The sequence below is a fragment of the Fringilla coelebs genome, assembly GCF_963513975.1.
Source record: "Fringilla coelebs genome assembly, chromosome: 5".
In the NCBI taxonomy this organism is placed as follows: domain Eukaryota; kingdom Metazoa; phylum Chordata; class Aves; order Passeriformes; family Fringillidae; genus Fringilla; species Fringilla coelebs.
Window position 1 is genome coordinate 43,746,307 of NC_140033.1, and position 20,294 is coordinate 43,766,600.

General features: G+C 41.7%; 1 protein-coding gene across 1 annotated transcript; it reads right to left on the reverse strand.

The window, feature by feature from the left end:
• Positions 1-1,054: 1,054 nt before the first annotated feature.
• Positions 1,055-20,187, reverse strand: UBE2N (ubiquitin conjugating enzyme E2 N). Its single transcript, XM_084205941.1, has 4 exons — positions 20,103-20,187; positions 2,675-2,921; positions 2,358-2,498; positions 1,055-1,739 (listed from the first exon to the last, which is right to left on the reverse strand). The coding sequence occupies exons 1-4, from the start codon at positions 20,130-20,132 to the stop codon at positions 1,699-1,701; spliced, it is 459 nt and encodes a 152-aa protein (XP_084062067.1). The 5' UTR covers positions 20,133-20,187; the 3' UTR covers positions 1,055-1,698.
• Between the last annotated feature and the right edge of the window lie 107 nt (positions 20,188-20,294).

Here is a 20,294-nt window from a genome sequence, read left to right on the forward strand (position 1 = left end):
AGAGAACTTCGAGGGACAACAGCAGTTACTAACCACTGAAAGCACTGTCTGTTGGAAAACATAGTTTTAATAGATATTCTTCATCTTACATAAGAGCACAATAAATACACCACATTCTATAGAAATTTCAGATCATACTAGAGGAAGAAGGGATGAAAGAGGGAGAATACCAACAGACTACATAACCATGCCCCTGAATTGCATGACAAAACACTCCCTACTGCAACCACTACAAGCTGTCATTTATGCATTTCAGGTTGGCCTTGCCAAAAGCTTTTAAGCTTTTTTGTTGGTTGGTTGGTTTTGTGAGGGAGAGGGCTTGGGGAAAGGAAGAGAACAGATACAAGAAATGAAGGGAAGCAATCAGATGGGTTCCCAGAAAAGATACTAGACTCCTAGACAGGATGCATACACAAAAATCAAGGATGAGAAGGAATTTTTTCATCACTTTCCTTCTCTCCAATAAAGAAGCTTTGTTGCTATTTAAGCTGACCAGTTGCTCAAGCAAGTAGCTTAATAAGGCTTGTAGAGAAAAACCAGGGTATGAGTCGCTGTAAGTGGCTAAGCAGACATCAGTCAATACACAGGCTGGCTCTAACAGTGGTTCTACACACTGGAATTTCAAGTTAACAGAGGGCAGGAATTAAAGAAGTTAGAAAACCGTGCTGCTATGCAGATACTCATAATTAGTGCTGTTGTTTGCTCTCAACCTCCTACTTCATTCTGGTTATGTCCATGAAAACACACATCGATGCATTACTAAAATTAAGGTTACAGCTGTTCCATCAGAGACTTGTTTCTAAAAGTCACTCCAAATGCAACTCCATACTAAAGGTCACCCACATAAACTAATAAAAAAAGTCAGGAAACAGATGAAGAAAAACAAATTAAAACCCACAAAAAACAAAAAAAAACAAACTTGTGAATTCCCCCTCTTTACTGTTAAATCTGTCAGACTGGTGAAGAAAAATTGTCAATTCTGGACTCAATTTTTTCAAATACGATTGTCACAGAGAAATGAAAACACAGCAAAATAAACTATACAAAGGCAAAGTAGAATAACAAAAAATATTTTACTAAAACATAAGATTTACAGGAGATTTTCCAGACAAGCCATACAAAATGGTCACAAGCTTTTTCTTGGAGGGATTTTTCTACACTTGACAGCAGAATCACTATAGTATTAGTGAAGGTGATGGATGTTTAATGTTCCCGTTTTTTGTTCAAACAATGAAGCTTGTCCATCTACAGCGTCTAAGTTAGACTGGGCTAGAGGGTATATTCTAAAATATAACTGGTTAGCTGCTTTTACCAATGCAATTAGCATCACCATAAAAAGGGAGGAGGAGCCCACAAAATTAAAACAAAAAGCCCCGCAGCTAACCCTGCCTACCTTCATTCACAGTGCTTATACTTAAACCATGACGGGAAAAATGATTAAAAGCAGAGATGTGCTGCTGCTTTCAAACAATTTCACAACAATCCAGATGATACTTCTAGCCTCTGCTCATGCGGTACAATAGTGAATTAGGACAAGACACAGATTTGCTAATGTGCATTTAATCACCAAAGGACTGAAGATGTCTGGGCTTTTATTCTGTAATGTTTCTAAGACTGTGTCCATTAAATGCAAACAAAAAAAGGAAGAGGTCTTGGCAGAACAGGAGAAGTGATGCACACTTGATGTTCAAAGCGCATTTAAATATTATTCATGGCATATAGCCTAGTCCATGCTCTGGCTGTAAAGAAAAAGAAACACATTTAAGAAAAGATGCAGTTTTCAGGCTTGATTAAAGTCATTTTAAATTCATAAAGATCTCTTTGATACCACTGCTGCAAGCACACAAAATGTATCAGTTCCCAGATTTTAAAGTGCAATTTTGAGTTCCAGCAGCTGTCAACTTTTATATATTATAGAAGCAGTCTGACAGTAGTGGATTCAAAAGTGAACAGGCATAACATAGCAACTCTTCCATTCCACCGTAGCCTGCAACAGATGCAATATCAGAGATGTACTTTCCAGAACCTGTTAATCCATTCCTTAAGCTGTAGAGGACAAGCAATAGAATGCTCCTTCATTTTACCGGAACTCCAAATTAGACAGACTAGCAAATTAGGACCACCAAAATTCAAGATAAAACAGATCAAGAGAGATTCTTCTTCTATCAAGCCTTGCAGACTTAAAAACAGACCACTTCAGGCACATTCAGGGCACCTGGACTATGACTGTATGCAGTAAGTTTTTGTTCCTTCAAGTTGCAGACATAAAACTAGAGGTCAGGCTTTACATACCCCAGGCAATGAGCAGTAAGCCATTCCTAAAACTAGGGAAAAAAAAAAGTTAGAAGATACATCACCTGTTTCTATGGCTTGGGCTTCATTGGTCTTCCATTGCTCAGCTACATCATTTGCTAGTGGATCATCTGGATTGGGAGCACTTAACAAAGCCTGGATTGATAGCAGAACTGTACGAATCTGCAAAGCTGGGGACCATTTATCTGAAGAAACATTTATAGCACTATGAAACATCATATTCACCACAGTCTACAGAAATAGCAAGTTTTTACAGATTAAAGAAGAATATTCTTTAAACACAAGAAAACTCTTTTTAGGGTCAACTTACAAACATCTGTATTTAATATGATAAGAAGAAAGAAAACATAGTACCACTTACCTTTCAAAATATCTAAACATATTCTTCCCAGCTTGTCTACATTAGGATGGTAAATTTTGGTCATGAAACGTACTTTAGGAGCTGCCATTGGATATTCTTCTGGAAGGAATAGTTCAAGTTTAAATGTCCCACCCTCAAAGGGGGAATCCTGTGGACCTGCGATGACCACATGAAAATAGCGTGCGTTGCTTTCATCTGGCTCTGCTTTTATCCCAGGGACTGGCTCTGCCAGCAAGCGCTGGGTTTCCTAGAAGAGAAGGAGGCAATGAAACAAATAAAACCCATTTAAAATAAACATGACCTGTACAAACCATTTTAAAAGCAACAAGCATTCATTTAGTCTATATTCACAGAAACTGTGTTAAATTCCTTAAAGTCAAAGAACATCACGTGCAGAAAGATGAGGCTGTGGAAACTGGTACCCATCTCCTCTCAGATCCTCACCAGCTGTGTGTTTCTGTAACACACAGTAATAGATAACTCAGCTGCCTCAATTTTCTTAACTTTTGATTGAACTATTGCCAAGCTGCTGTGTTTTTCTCAATATACTTAAAAGCACTTTAAAGAGTACCACAAATAAAACACCAAAAGCATTTCCCATTCCACCTTAAATAAAAACTCCCATAAATGAAGAGCCAAGGGATTAATCACCCACAGAAAGTGTTCAAGGTTTACTCTTAACAAGAGTGGACTGGTTTATTAAGCTGAATATTTATACTGGAATCAGATCCAGCTTCCAAGAATTTAAAGCGCTACTTTTCTGCAACACTAAAGGTGTATTTTAAGGATGTTTTATATATTTAGACATATAGATGCATAAATAGCTTTGGTATGAGCAATTTCAGCCTACAATTTCAGCCATGTTTAGAGTCACCCTAACAGACAGTAGAAGGAAGTCAAGATGTTCTGTAAACAGCAAAATTAGAGAAGGCCCCTGTCCTACAGACACCTGGTTTTTTTACTGCTCCATTCTTCTGCCAATCCTACTTCAGGCACCAAGCTGTGACCATAGAGCTGCCCATCCTGCTAATGCACTGAGCAAACAGACCGAGTCAGGTACATCTTCCTTTCCTCTGCTGCCTGTCTTCACAAGTCTTATGGGCACCATTCTAGTTTTCATAAAAAAGATCCCAAGGCCAAAATGGGCAAAAGGACACTAGGCACGGGCAAAAAACCCCTGCTAAAGTCTCGTTTCCTCACTCAATTTTAGTCCCATTTCCTCTTTCCTTCTAAGAGTGCTTTTACTGTGTACACTTAATTTTTTCACCACCTTTCTGTGTTGGCTTTCACAAAGAAAAATTATCCTGTTTCTACTGACAGAAGATGTCAACTTGTAGGTGTAACATTATTTTATTATTTCAGTTTTACAGCATATTTATTCCACATGTCTACAATAGCACTTCCAAGGATGGGGCACCCACAATTTCTCTTCCCAACCTGTTCCACTACCTCACCACCCCCATAGTAAAGAATTTCTTCTTAACATCATATCTAAACCCACTCTCAGTTCGGAGCCATTTCTCTTGTGCTGTCAGTATGCACACACTCACAGCCAGCCTCTCTCCAGTAAGTCTCTATACAAGCACAAAGCACACAGATTACCTCCACTTAGCTAAATAAATTCTTCAAACCTAGCTGCACTACTCTTGCAGAAATAAGTGTACGCAGCATTTAAGTGATATGGCTGTCCTGACACAGTTAAATAACACTTCATTTTACAAAAACCGATCAATACATAAAGAAGGGTAATTAATTCCAAAATCCAATTACTCATCTCTGAATTGTCAAGGTCCTGCAAATTATAATATAGAATTTATTACTATGTATATTTGAAAACCTAAAACTAAATATATCTGGTGTGCTTCCTTGTTGCAACTACATATGCTCTACTTATCTGTATAGACATTAGATGCCACTTACACACCTCACTAGAAGGCCACCCAAGCTTCTTAGAGCTGTCTACATTTACTTCTGTGAATATATTTATATTATACACATAATTTTGTAACTTACTCATTTGTATTCTGCTGGCTATTTATTTGTACACTATATGTGTAAAAAAGCAGTCATAACAAATTCTGATAGTTTACATTCAGTAGTATGAAAAGTCAGGAAGAAACTACAGATTATCCCTGTAAGTACATAAACCATCCTCAGTTTCCTTCAGCAAGCTGTCAGTATGAGTGCTGCCTCAGGTAAATGGGACAATTTGGGTCTCTGCCTGTGAAAGACCAGCTCTGGCAGAGGAAGCTGTCTTATACTAAATATAAACTAATGTGAGCCAACTAAAAACTTAAAAATAAGGAACTTATGGAAAAGACCAATTTTTAAGCTTTTTCACAGCTGGACTTTGCCAGAGACATGCTTGTAAGGAAACTGTGGCTTTGGTTCTGATGGGCATGCTCAAAGACTCTTTCTTAATATTAAGGATAACATATTTCAATAGCTGGGCTGATCTCACCAGTCCCCAGTTCCCCCTCAGTCACCCCAGTCCCCAGACTGCATCCCTAGTTATGCCAGGATGCTGACTGTAACCACACTGGGGAGCCAATCCTGGCTTAAAATAACCCAGAATCAGCAGCTCTCTGGCAGCAGCATCAGCACTTCTACCTGCCAGCAGATCTGAGGGAGAGTGCCTGGCTGCAAGCTGCACATTCTGCCACTAAAAAACCATTTGTCAGTAAACAACAGAAAAGCCCATATATGAGAAAAACAATTCTTTCAATGCAGGCACTTCATAATACCTAGGGAGCTGTACCACCGTGAGCATGTCACCCTGCTCAGAACGCCCTTCATGCCTCTCATTCTGTGACTGTGGTCACCTTGCTATAAAACACCCCAGAAAAAGGGGGTGCCAAGAAGAGTGCTTGTGCTGCATACAACCACTCGAGTACTGTGCCTACTCTGAGCCCACAGGGGCCCCTTAGGGAACATTAATATTAGATGAAAATTCCGAAGAGGCACACCTTGCTTCCTGCGCTGTGCACAGAGCTCCATCACTATCAGTGTCATTGGAGCTGTTTTCAAACAGAAATGAGGATGAACACCTGTGAGGGAACTGGCTGAAACTCATCTTTCACACCTGCCAGGCTCTGCTGCAGCAGAGCAAGCACCAGGCTAAACTTCTCCAAAACACTCAAAACAAAAGGCCACGATCCCATGAACACACATCACTGCCTTTGTGCAAAAGCTCCAGCTTCAGAAAACACAACTTTTTAGAACTGTATAACACAGACGAGCTTGTTAGACTGCGAGGAACACAGATGCCTTTATTGAGCAAATGTGCAATGTTTGTACTTGAATATATCAACACCTCCTAAATTCTGACAGTAAATAAGGGTATTGTTCTGCAGTTATGAAGACATTAACAATAATATCTTAAATATATTTGGGGGGACACCATGGAAAAGGAACAGAAAGGGAGAAATTAATCAAAAAGTTACATTGTAAGGTCTAAGCATATAAAATGCTTAGACATACAACTAGGCCCAATTCTAAAGTGATTATAGGGACTTGATTTCAGGGTAAGATGGACAGTTACAGACATGCTAATACTAAAATAAATTTGATTTGCCATAAAATTCGCAAAACTAAGTGATATTTGAGAGAAAAAATTGTGAGTATACAAGCAATGCTATGCACCTGGTCAGGAAGCTTACCTGTTGATAGATTTTAATTCTTTTAAGTGTACATTACCAATTAAAAAAACCAAAACAACAAACAAAACCAAACCAAAAAACAAACAGAAAAAATACTGCAAAAAATAACAACCTGCCACCCAGTACATCACCCACAAGGGAACGATGGGATACGGACAAAACAAGGAACTGTTGAACTACACATTGATCTTATTCTCTAATTCCCAGAGGATGGCTACCCAATGAAAATAAGTCTCTCAAACACATTTAAATAAATAAATGAATGTTTAATTTCTTTTAATTAAACTTCTAATTTACCACCTTTATTAACTCATCGGGACAATTGAACACATGCAATACTTGACTTCCTATGGTTTTTCTGGGCAGACTTTCTTACACTTTTTTAACTGAGGAAGTCAGTTTTATGCACTCTGTTACTTCCCCCTTTTCTGCCAAAACCACCTTTAAACCCTTTGTCCAATTTCAACTGCTCTGTACCTTTTGTAAGCTGTCAGTAGCTAAGGATAACCAAGCTCAGTGCTACTGGAGGGGAAGACATGAGCAGCTCCAATACTACTACTGCTGTTTGGCCAGTTTATTCCAACCAAGTATACACCACCCTTGCCCAGCAAAAAACTTTGACAATAAGGATAAAAAGAGCTGAAAGACACAAAACATGCTAAAAAGGACAAATAATAAATTCAGAGAAAACTGGGTTTTGCAGTTCTGCTGCTCACAATAAATGTTTTTACAACAGGACAGTTAATTTTGCCTCCAACAAGAATACAGACTCTCATCAAGTTCCAGAATTGTATTATCTAGTGGTTTTTATTAGCTCTCCTCTAGCATACTGAAGTTTCACAGAAGATATTTCAGCACATATTTTGAAAGCTCTAGAGCTTTCAGTGAAGTTTCCCATGCTGCATAGGCAATTATCTGTCATACTCTGCAATGTTTTTAGATTGAGATTTCTTCTCACTCCTCTATTTACTCCACTTTTTCCAATTCCAAATAAAGTAACAATTTCCATTGACTAAAATAAATTCATAAACCCAAAAAGATACATGCCACTCTACACTTGAAAAAAAACACATCTGACAACAAAACTGGTTATACCTCCCCCCTTTTTATGCCCTCCCTCTTTTATTTTTAATTAAGTGGTTAGAAAACACAGAAGTGTTGAAGGTGTTCTGACAAGCAAAAGCAAAGCTTTCTTTATTAACACAGGTGGCCTGAAGCAGAGTGACAGATGATACTGATAGGACAGATGGTGTAGCTGACATTCTGCACAGCTATTCTTCTATGAAGACATTAAATTGAAAACTAATTATACCTGAGGGGGAAGAAACCCTCAACCTGTTTTTACAGTAACATGTGAGGATAGGAAGCCTCAGGAAGCATTGTGATCTTTAGAAGAGACCAGCAGAGCAGGAGGCAGGGGTGAGAGCTTTTGAGGTTGCCAAGACTAGGAGAAGCCACACAATGAGGAGAGATGGATCTGCAGGAGAGTAGGTTTCATTCATTCTTTGAGCTATTGCTTGGTTATTCTGCTTTCAGATAAAGGGGGGAAAAAGGTTACTGAAAAGTAGATATAACCACCAGGATTCTCCTTGTTCATACACACAGAGTAAGACAGAGCACTTCTTTAAGGAAGTAAACGGAACAGCCTAGAAGATGCTTCCATACAGACACACAGGAAAATAACTGCTAATGAACATGGAGCTATGAGCAAGCATACAAAGGAGGAATCCATTAGAAATAAACTATTTAAATCACTTTCAGTCTTGTAGAAGTGTTTACAAAAGCCTCAATCTGTCAAGGCCTTAGTCAAAACAACTAAAAAGATTTCTGCATGCTACCCTTTTGAAAAGCAAAAAGTTACTTCAGAATCTTGCTTGCTATCAACAGACTACGGCAGGACCAAATAACTACAAATAGATAGTGCCAAAATACAAAAGCAGCAAATACCAGAATCAGAAGACTCACCTATGCAAGTACCTGCAAAAAAAACCCCAAAGGTCATTTCCTACCTAGCACAGCCACTGCAGCTGAACTGTAAAGCTTCTCTGTCTGACAGAGACCACTACAGTACTGAAGGAAGAAATTCTGGCATGGAATTAGACTATTTTAAAAGCTTCTTCATTGCTTTTTAGAAAGGAGAACTATTTTTTGCTTGGAAAAATAGTGCAATTCTGTTCCCTGTGCTATGGCAATAGTTAACCACCATAAATTTTACACTGCCTGCCAAGCGACGTGGCTAAACAGTTAGGAACAAATCAATATTGAGCACCCATAAAATATGTGACCTTTAAAGCTACTGTGTGAATGCCACTAGAATTTAAAAGGAGCTTGGCTGTGAAGTCAGCACAAACTAACTCAGAGAAGAAATCCAAGCTCCATATCTCTCAACAAATGTGCTTTGCTTAGTAATTCAGCTACCTGCATCTCATTTTCCTGATACTCCAGTTTTCTTATTTCACATTCAATATTACTGCTATGCAGATTACTTTAATAAATAAAACACGCTGCTTATTAGTCCACTAACACTGTGGTCTCAGTGAGTGTTACAATTGAAGGAACACACTATTTTACAGAATGGTCTTCTGGTCCACATTATCCTTTAATACTAGCTGTGAAATCACCTAGTGAGCTTTGTAAAATCCATTAGAACAAAGGTAGCTTAGAAAAATCATACCACCTTACAGGCTCTGAATATTGTAAGATGATAAATGATAGCCACTGCAGAAAGGAAAGAAAAAACTAAATTTGTGGTGCCTTTCCAGTTCAGCCCACTATGCACTTTCACTTTTGCCTGCATAGCTGTCTCTTGACCTCATGGTCTAACACAGCAAGTGCCCAATCTGGAAGAAAAGAAAAGAAAGGGAAAAAGTCATTCAGGAGAGAAGAGTCCCTGATGCAGTGCACCAGATGTTCCATGCAAACAATTGTGCCAATAAAAATCAGGGGGCAAACACATGCTCTCAGAAGGATGGGAGAAGGTTCCTTTTGCTGAAAGGGCTGGTTTAAAGAGCTAGGACTGCAGTGTTAACCACAGTGGGATACCAGCATAACAGATTACTATTCTATAACTAACCTAAAAAGGAAATGCAGAGCCTTCCTCCTCATTCCAAAGGAAGAAGCTTAACTACCAACTAGGCTAATTTCAGTAACAGATGGTAAACTACTAAATTAAAAGTCTTCACCCATCTATAAAAGTCTTAAACACCAAAGACCCCACATATCTGTAACAGTTATCTAAGAACCTTTAATAGCACTAAGACTACAGAAAAGCATCCTTATGGCTAGCAACTTGATGCTAGTACCTTAAAAAGAGAGATATATCATTCAGAGGCTGACAAATCTGTGATAAAATTATTCTGAAACTTCAAACCACAAAACATTAATAATGGCCTCTTACATAAAGAGAAAACACTGCAGGTCTTAAAGCTATTAAATATCTGAAATGGCACAATACCACATCATTATACAAAGTCTCAGGGGAATGATTCTTTCCTCATATTTTCAGTAGCACATTTACTAGCTCAATTCTCTAAGCAGTAGTCAAGCAATTTTCCTTCTGTATCACCTACTACAACAGACATTACACTCCTACAACTCTGTCAGGCCAAGGCAAGGTACAAGTTCTCTCTAATCTATGTCAGACAGTGAGAAAGTGTAGGCAGTATCTACCTTTTCTTGTAGGTTCAACTAACCCTACCTTTATTCTGAACAGATCAGGGAATACAGATGATGGATGTGGACCTAATCTACAACAGGAATTACAGCTCAAGTACGAGTGTTTATTGCTGCCACCTTGCCAGAAATTACCATTCCGCAAATCTACTGAGAAAGCACAACCTGACGGCATTCTCAATGCAACTTAGGAAAAGTGAGCTAGGTTTTTTTAACCAGATCTTTAATCTGAAAAATGCTGACTGACAACATAAAAACTCTGCTGCCATCCAGCAGAGGACAGGAACTTCCAATAGAAACGATTGAACAGCTGGCACTGGCTGTGGATAAAAGCATCTTCCACCAGTACAAATGAAAAAAATCTGCACATCCCTTGACAAGTTTCATCCACAGGTACTACAGGAGAAGGTCTCCAAACAGCCAGTTACCAAACTTTTTGGTAACCCTGGCCATTTACAAAAGGAACAACAGGATGCAATGAAACACTACAGGAATAGTCCCAAAATGGCCAAAAAGAAGCATTACTTGTAAAATTAAAAAGGCACCCCAATTGAAAGAAATCCACATCAGCTTGCCCCATTTTTTTTTTTTTTTGTATTTGGTATGATCTAATTCAACTGAATTACCAACTGAGCACATGTACAGGGTGTATGTGTCAGGTTGCTGGCAGTAGAGGGGCTCCAGGGGTGACCTCTGTGAGACAGCCAGGAGCTATACCTCACCAGACACAGCCAGCTCCAAAAACATGCCACAGGACATGGGTGAACCCATCAGCCAAGCTGGTGGCACACCTGGGAAAAGTATTTAAGAAATACAGAAAACAGCACCACACAGAGAGAACAGCAAGGGGTAAAAAAAAAAAAAATTAAAATTTGTGTGCAAAACTAACGTGAACAGCAAGGTCAGAGAAGGACAGTAAGGACAAGCTCCAGGCACTGGTGCAAAGATTCCCTGTAGCCCATGAAGGATCACAGTGGAGCACATACCCACACTGTAGCCCATGGAGTGGACCACAGGAAAAGTGTGAGGAGGAAGGAACAGCAGAGAGGAGCTGTTGTGGACTAATCATAAACCCCAATTCTCCACCCCCTTGCATCCATCAGGGACAGGCAAGTTGGGGAGCGAGGAGTGAAGGACTCAAGTTGAGTACTGGAAAAGGGTGGCAGCAAAGGGGCTGTTTTAATTTTGTCTTTGTTTCTCACCATCTAATTCCATCTTACCTGGAAGCAAATTAACTAATTAATGTGCCCCAAGTGGAGCCTGTTTTGCCATGATGATTATCAGTAAATGATCTCTGTCTTTGTCTTGACCCATGAGCTTTTCCTTAATTTTTCCCCCTGCCTGGCAGAGTTGGGGAGAGAGTGTGGCTGAGTGAGCACCTGGCCAAGGTCAGCCTACCTCATCATAAACCACACAGTACTTTTTAATCTGTGTTTGAGATGTATCCAGGACCACTTTTAGAAAGAATGCAGTAGACAGTTTCAGACTCCACAGATGATACTGAAAATTAAGAATTTTTGAGAAAGAGATGACAGACTTAAAATTAAAACCACTAGCTCCATTTCCTGCTACAGTTGAAATAATACCACTTACCACTTGCAGGGTATCACACATAACAATTTATGTGGGAGAAAATGTGATGAGGAAAAAGAAAGATCTTTCAGTTTAACTGATTGCTCATCAGTTATTTCAGTATTTGCTTCCTAAGGGAGATCAGACATTTGCTGCCAAATCCTCCAGGAAGATTTCTAAAACAGATGAAAAGACACTACCAAAAAATCAAAGAGTTTTTTTTTTTTTTAATTACACCTAAGTTCCACTAATTTTTAGTCATTGAGAGTAGAAGTCCTTTGTTTCATTCTTCATTGGCTGTTGAGTTTACAATTAAGTCAAATTGCTTTTCTACCCACCATTTCAGCATGGTTCTCAGTCCTTCTTGATTAACTTCACTCATGTCTGTAGCTACCTCCGCCATTTCCTTTCCTCACAAAATGCAAGTTTGCCTGAATGGGAAGCTTTAACTTCTCAGCAGCAGTGCTAATTTGAACAGTCACCCTTCCACATACTTCCCTCATCAGCCCAAGTGTTTGCAAAGTCAAATAACAGATGAGATCACAGAACTGATTTGGTTAAAGAAATAACCTTTACTGCAGAGTTCTGAGCCAAATCAGTTCCTCAGTCTAAGTTCACCTTAGTGGCACATACAGTGGCACTTACTGTTCATACAGTAAGGCTGCTCAACCTGAATCAGAATCACAGAACAGCCTGGGTTGGAAAGGACCTTAAAGATCACCTAGTCCAACTCTCTTGCTGTGGGCAGGGACATCTCCACTAGGTCAGCTTGCTCAGAGCCTCATCCAACCTGGCCTTAAACACTTCAGGAATGGGACATCCACAACTTCACTGACCAACTTGTTCCAGTTCCTCACCACCTTCACAGTAAAGAATTTCCTCCTTACATCTAATCTAAACCTGCCCTCTTTCAGTTTGAATCCACGCCCCTTGTCCTATCCCTATATGCCCTTGTAAAAGTCCTTCTCCAGTTCTTTTGTAGGCCTACTTTAGGTACTGGGAGCCTGCTACAAGAATGAGGCAGATTGATCACTTCACAAACTTCTGGTTAAGCTAACTTCACTAGGTGGTAACTTCTTCACTTTGTGCAGCTCTCTGCAAAAAACAGAAGTACAACAATCAACTTCAGCATTTCAATTCAGACTACACAGACAATACATTTCTTTCATACTTTCATTCTGACCACAGGTAACCCTTGCCAGCTAGCAATGTCATAACCTTCCAACTACATCCAATAGTCCAGATTAATTTTGGGGTATGAAATAGAAAATTAAGGCTTTAGTTAAAGCACTATATTGGCACAGTGACAAGTTAAAATTACTTGCCAAATGACAATTCTTTCCTTTTTGACTGCAATAAAGGGGAAGATCACACCGATCTCCTTCACTGAGGAGTGATAAATTGCACACAAGAACGTAAAAAAGCATGCATATTTTTGCTTTGATTTTTGAGGGGGAGACAATAAGAAAAACGAAACTTATCAGTCAAAACTGTCTTCTACATATAGGGGGGGTAAAGCTGCCTCAGAAAACCACAAAGATTTAATTCAAAACTTAGTATTGCATTACATCACATTTTGGCCCAAATTCTTCTAGGGTCTATCAATTCACTAGCTACAACTATGTAAAGAACCAGCTGTAACCAGCATTACTGAAAACAAATTGATTACCTAAGTAGATGTCGCATTGTCAGAGAGATTTCAAAATGCTTACATTAAAATTATATCACTGTAAAACAACTTCATTGAAGAAAATCTGAAAATAACATTACCTTTTAGAACAAAGAAAAAAAGAATTAGCAGCAAAGCCCATTAAACTGTAAAGCAAGGGTCAGACATCATAAATAGGAGACTACACTTTGGTTCACAAAAGCCAGCCTCCACATGAGTTCTCTTCCCTGCCATATAATCCCCAAGAGTCAGCATTCCACATGCCCCCACTTCCAGGACTCATTCTGGCTACTGTCTCTTGTACATTAACGCTTCTACCACCCTGCAGATTCCCAGGCTCCATCACTAGCCCCAACTGTATCCAACACCACCTCCCAAAAAAAAGGCAAGAGAACACGTTCAAAGTGTTGACATGTCTAGGCATCAGCTGTAAAAAAAAAAAAAAAAAAAAAAAAAAAAAAAAAAAAAAAAAAAAGAATAAAACAGTGGTACAGCAGATTTAGAAAACGTTATCTAGCACTCAACATACAGACAGTTGTCCGACAAATTGATACTACAGCTCTGCTAAACAAGCACTGTGAATGAACTCTGGATTGCTCACAATCCTCTCACACACTTCTGGCTCTCTAAATCCCATGACCACACAATTTTAACCACTGCAAAACCACTTGCAATGAGATGAACACAAATGTATTCCAAGTAACAGTGCCTTCCCCGAGGGAAAAAAAAAAAACAACCAGAAACTACCCACTCTTGGAAGAAGACCTTGTAGCCAAGCAGTAACACGAAGAGGGGCATTTTAAGGTCAGCAGCACCTCCCCCGAGAATGACCTCATTCTCAACTTTTCCACAGCAGATTACAGGATTTTGGAACTGTGAATCTGAGATCCTATGCAAATTCCTAAAGGATTATCTATGTGATAGCACAGATAGAGCTTTCCACGGTGCATCCCCAGCTATTGTAAAGTAAGGCATAACTGAATTCACTAAGCTAAGAGTGTAAACCCCCCCTGCAGTTACACAGATGGAGCACACTTGCACTGGAGGCCTGCATTCATATATGGTGCAGAGTCAACAATCCAAGTGTGGTTAATGCAAACAGTAATCCATACTGCGCTTCTGTCCAAATGCCATCTATACTGGGTTTGCATGGCAAGGATCTGGTAGTGGGGCAGGCCCACTGAGGTGCTTCTGTGAGAAGCTGCCAGAAGCTTCCCAATGTCCAACTGAGCCAGTGGCAGCCGGCTCCAAGATAGATCTGCCCCTGGCCAAGGCTGAGCCCATCAGCAATGGTGGTAGCACCTCTGAGGTAATATATTTAAGAAAGGTAAAAAACCCACAATCTGTGCAGCAGCAGACAAAGAAAAGAGATTATGTGAGAAGAGCAACTCTGCAGACACCAAGGTCAGTGCAGAAGGAGAGGGAGGAGGTGCTCCAGGTGTGGGGGCAGAGATTGCCCCGCAGCCCATGATGACAAACACAGGCTGTCCCCCTGCAGCCCATGGATGACCCCATGCTAGAGCACGAGGATGCGCCCATAGGAGACTGTGACTCCATGGGAAGCCTACAGTGGAGCAAGCTCCTGGGAGGTCCTGGTGAGAGAGAAGCCCATGCTGGAGCAGGTTTGCTGGCACGTGCGACCCATGTGGTGTGAACTTGTGATCCACACTGAAGCAGTCTGCTCCCGAAGGACTGCACCCTGTGGAAAGGATCCACAGTGGAGGAGGAATAGAGCAACAGTGAAAACGTGTGATGCACTGAACACAACCCCCACTTCCCATTCTCCTGCACTGCTGGGGGGTAGGAGAGATGAAAATCAGGAATGAAGCTGAGCCCAGGAAGAAGGGTGAGGCAGGGGGGAAGGTGTTTTAAAATTTAGGTTTCATTTCTCATTAACCTACTAGGATTTGATAGGTAATAAATGATATTAATTTCCCCGAGTCAAGTCTGTTCTGCTCATAACTGCAATGAGCAAGTGATCCCTCCCTGTGATTCTCTTGACCCAAGAATCTTTGGTTTTACTTTCTCTCCCCTGCTCAGATGAGGGATAGAGCAGTGTCCAGCCAGGGTCAATCCCCCACACCATCTATGGCAAAATTTGCAACTTGCTTCTCACTATTAATCTAGCAGTCATAAGTAACTAAAAAAATGTGATTTTGTTTTGCACTACTATACAAAACAAGTTTTGATGATACTCTGAAAGCCATCTAAACATAACAGACATATACAGTATAAAAAAACTGCACGCAAAGCAATAAAAATCCATTGGTTTACTATAGGTTTGTGTCTCAAAATTGCTCAATTATTATACAAGATGGTCAAAACAGGATTATTGCCTCCATCTGGGTTATTTCCTCAGGTTTTTCTCAGTTTTTATTCTACAGGGTCTCCTGAAAGCTTTTTTAAGGAAAAGGTTGTGAAAAGTTACCAGTGCCCTCTGAAGGGCTGTTATTAAGACACCACATTTTCTTTTTGACTAGACCTAACTGGGAGGTTTTCTTATCCTCTGGCCCTGAGCCTTCTCAGCTTCTCTCCCCTACCTGCACAAAGCATCTGTCCTGCCAAGCTTCAGGCTCCCAATACCTGCCTGTACACTCCTCCCACTATCCCAGCCAGCCCAGACCATATCGGTCACCTGGCAAGAAGGCTCAGTGAGGGTTGCAAAACAGCACATGTACTATCTTTCTGCACTTGGAGGGGAAGGGGGAGACAGGAGCAGGGAGAAGATGGTTTTAAGAAGAGCAAAAAATTCCCAAAATTTTCACCCTTCTATCAAATTTTAAGTTATCCACAAGATTCAAATGGCATACAAGATGCAAAGAGACATTACAACCTCAGATAAACTTCAAGGAACAGCATTCTTCAGAAGTAATGTTTTCTGTGCCTAACCACAATGCAAAGAAATACAAAACACCACAAAAAGGTATTAGGTTTACCTTGAGTCTTTGTTTTGTTTTGGGTTTTTTTTTATTCAGGAAATAAAAAAGTCATCAGACATGCCACAGAAATCAAAAAGTAGCAGTGACTTAAATTTTCATGTGGAGACAGAAGTCCATGCCTCAGAAATCCAAAGCTTTCAAGAAAAATCAAGAAACTTCAAGTTGGATGCCAGTAACACTTCTAAAGAACTTCTAGAAAGTTCCAGTTGCAGACTAGATGCCTGATTTATATTAGAAAAAAACCCTCAAATATATAAGGCTGATTATACTGACCTCTGCTATAGAATGCTCTAAGCGCCTAGCATCACACACACACACAGAACCTCTATAAAACCTCCCAGAAATTTTACATTTTGAAGCAGCATTTTGTAGCTAGCAATCCAACCATTCCAAGAGTTTCAAAAAATACAGGAAGCAGGAGTTCACTGCAGATAATGGAAATAGCTTCACATGGTAAATAGCAAGGAATGCGTATCTCAGACAATACCACAGTATCGTGCAGGGGAGGAAATCAAAGCCTCTGTAATTTAACACTGATAAATTCATTAGAAAAAAATCTGAATTAGCCTCAGCTACTTCTTCGTGATAGGAGCAGCTGCAGTGATTGTATCAGAAGCACTAATAACAACTGGCTACAGTCAACTTAGAGACCTGTGCATCAAATCATGAATGATGAGATCACTGCAGCAATGAAAACAGCAGGGAAAAAAGCACTTTAAAAGATGATATGGGGCAATATTATCCATTCCATTCACATACTCTGACTGCACTTGACACAGCAACGAGGTGGATTGAATGTCAGCCAAGAAAAAAATTCAGATGCAATTCAATTCCTTACTCGACTGGAGGTACGTGACTTTGCAACATGGGAAAGAATCAATGTAATAAGTGCTTGAAAGTAAAAGTCACTGGGCTTATTTATTGTCTGTTGCAAAGGCTCACCTTTTAATACTGGAAATAGTCATTTTTTGGAAAGAAGTTTACAGCATAAAAACCATACATCTATGTAAATGTGCCAATAACACATTTTATCTTACATTAATGGGTTTTTTTTTGTCAGGATGAGTCTCATAGGACCTCTGGTGTTGAACTTCTGAAGAAAACAAAAATACCTCTTCTCTATTCACAAGACACGAGGTTGTCCAATTCTGATTACATCTTTAAAGATTCAAAACTACATCAATGTCTTCTACTCCCCATTTGTAATGTGCTAACAGTCATAATTCTAAAGCAAGTCATCTTTCAAACGTACAGACCATTCCCACACACACTTTAATAAAGTCCATTTCTAAGTAATCTGAGGACAGCAAATTGGAAATAATTCTGTGTCCTCTGCAACAACTGGTTTACAACACCCATACTGTCACCTTTTCATTGCATTTGAAGAAAGTATTGGAAACAAACAGAGCTCTTGCCACTGCAAGGAGAGCTCCTGCCCTCCTCCTGGGCTGGATGACAGCCTGCGCATAGCAAAGACGCAGGCTGAGGGGCACAGGGCTGCAAGTCAACCTGAGAACCCGGCCATCTGCCAGCAGTCGCTCAAGGCAGGGAATGCCAACTGCATTTGGAGCGGCCAGCCAGGCTCAGGACTTCATTACAGTCCAAACACTCTCCTAGCTCCAAGGAGCCATCGATGGTCTCTTCTGGATGACAACACAAAGGGTGCATGTGGCAAAAAGGGAGAAGATCTTTTCCTAAAAGTAACCTACGCCATTTATTTATCATGAAATTTATTACTGTGTATAGCATGAAGATTTAATTTTCTTTACTGGAATTATTTTACCGTTACTCAGCTCTTTCCTATCTCTCACTTCCATTTCTTTTCCTGATCTTTCAAATTCTCACTAGCAACTGAGTTCACTCCCTCCCCTCTCTCCAAGGTATCCAAAATAGGAAATTTAACACTAAAGTCAGAATTGGCATGACAATTCTCACTCAAGACTCCTGAAGACTTTAGCAGGCATATTTCCGAGACTGCACCTCTGCAGCTGTGGTATTTCAAGATATGACTTTGCAGATTTTTGAGGCTGTAGTAACTAATCAGACTCAAGTCCTAGATCATACACACATGTGGCAACCTAAGGCACGCACAGCACAGGAGCTGAAGAGCTGATCATCTAACACAAGCAAGCCAAGATTTAATAACTCTAGGCTGGCTGCAGACAACTTCCAATGCACACATGGAAATACACAAGCCACCATATGTCTAAGGGGGATCCTTCATAGAAAATCTGGAGTTTCTAAGACTCTCTTTAGCCCTCCACCTTTCTTCTCGAGGAAGAAAAGAAACAGTCCCACATCACCACACATCTTTGAAGTGAGTTGCGTAAATTTTGCCAGTGTTTTTTTTCTAGAAAAGCACGAAGAAAACAAAAGTACCAAGAACAAAATTTTTATGCACCGGCATAAGTGGGTGCACTTCCCTGTTGTATTCTGGAGACGTGTCAAGAGCAATGAAAATTTAACGCAGACACCAGCCTCATGACGGAGCTCTTACTGCAACTCTGTGATAAATACCAGTTCCACTGTGTTATGAATCACTGTTCCCTATCACACCTGAAATACATTCAGATTAGCATGCTGTGCATTCAGGCAGCTGGCTAGGCGTCAAAATCTGTAAGATTGGTCTTCTTTATTTTTACTACTTGCAATTCTGAGCACTAACCGTCGTTTAGCTGTGTTTCACAGAAGATAAATGCTACTTCTGCCCTATTTTACCTCATCATCTCTACCACCTACTTGATAACTTGACTTCTTAGACAAAATAATTGTATTTTTTTATCCACTATTTAACACTTTCTAAATTCATTTATTTACAATGGTTACCAACTGAGAGAGTTTCACAGTGCTAAAAACTAAAATCCATTCACTGTAATAAGGTATGAGGATGCTGTCATTTCCTGTGAGGGCTAACGAACCTTAATGGAATCACTTAATAACTTTTGTAAAGAGAATGATCACCCATTCGAGGGCTTCATTTCACACCATTACAAATTGAGTAGGAGACAGCAGTGCAGCAGGAGCAACCACGTGAGCTACAGGACCGAGCTATGTTTTGATAGCCTGCAAGCCAGCTACCTGTATCTCCAGTAAGTGACTCCAAATTACTTATGTCTTCAGCTGGAACTGAATTCGGAGGATCTGCTGAAAGTACCCCAAAGTCAAGAGCCCTTGCAAAGCTGGGCAAATCAAAGTCGAAACATGATACCGAACGGCCACCACGACAAGTTAACAGGGTAAGGGCCGGCAGCTCCGAGCAAGCGTAGCAGTAACCAGGCTGTCCCAGCGTGTACCACAGGTGCCAATGTCCCTGTGGCCCAGGCTTACTGCTCGCTGCGGCTTGGCCCTCACCGCACAGTAGGAAGCCGAGCACGGCGCCACCGCCGCCCTCCCCCGGCCCAAGCACGCCGACAGCTGCGCCGGGAAGCCGGGGCCTGGCGGAAGACCCCGGTGAGGAGCCGCAGGGCGGGCAGAAGACAGAGGGGGGTGTGCCCAGTGTCTTTCGAGCTCCGGACCCCAAAGGGTGCGCAGACACCAGCGCTCGGCAGCACCGGGGGCCGTGGGGCACCGCCGCCGCCCGGGCGATCCCCGCAAAGGGCGCGGGCCCGCGCCCGCCGGGAGGGCCCGGCCGCTCCCGCCGCCCGCGCACGCCGACACAGCGGGCGAGGGCCCCCGCGGCGGCGGCGGGAAGCGGCGGGGGCGCGGGCGGGACGGCAGCGAGGCGCCCCTCGGCCGGCAGGGGCGGGAGGAGGCCGGGGAGGCGGCCCTGCCCTAGCGCGGCCCTGCTCCCGGGCACCGGAAGCGGCGCCCGGCGCGGCGCAGCGCTGCCCTCGGCGCGGGACCCCGGCCCGGCGCGCCCGGCGCTCCCGGCGGGGCACGGCGGAGCGGCGCGCGGCGGGCAGGGCGCGCGGCCGTACCTTGATGATCCTGCGGGGCAGCCCGGCCATCTTGTCTCGTCGGTGCAGGCTCGGGGCGCGCCTCCGCTCGGGGCGCGCGCACGGCCGGAAAGACCCGCGCCGCGCTTCCTGTGGCACCGCCCTGCGCGCGTGACGCCGGGAAATGTAGGATAAAGGGATCGGCGTGCGGGGTCAGCGCCGTCGTTGGTGGGG

Bases quoted from the DNA above. Each gene is read 5' to 3' on its own strand.
- UBE2N (XM_084205941.1), bottom strand. From the start codon at position 20,132: ATGGCCGGGCTGCCCCGCAGGATCATCAAG. The intron at 2,922-20,102 runs GTACGGCCGCGC...CTTCTCTTCTAG, and splicing joins TGCCCCGCAGGATCATCAAG to GAAACCCAGCGCTTGCTGGC. The intron at 2,499-2,674 runs GTAAGTGGTACT...ATGTTTCTTCAG, and splicing joins ATGTTTAGATATTTTGAAAG to ATAAATGGTCCCCAGCTTTG.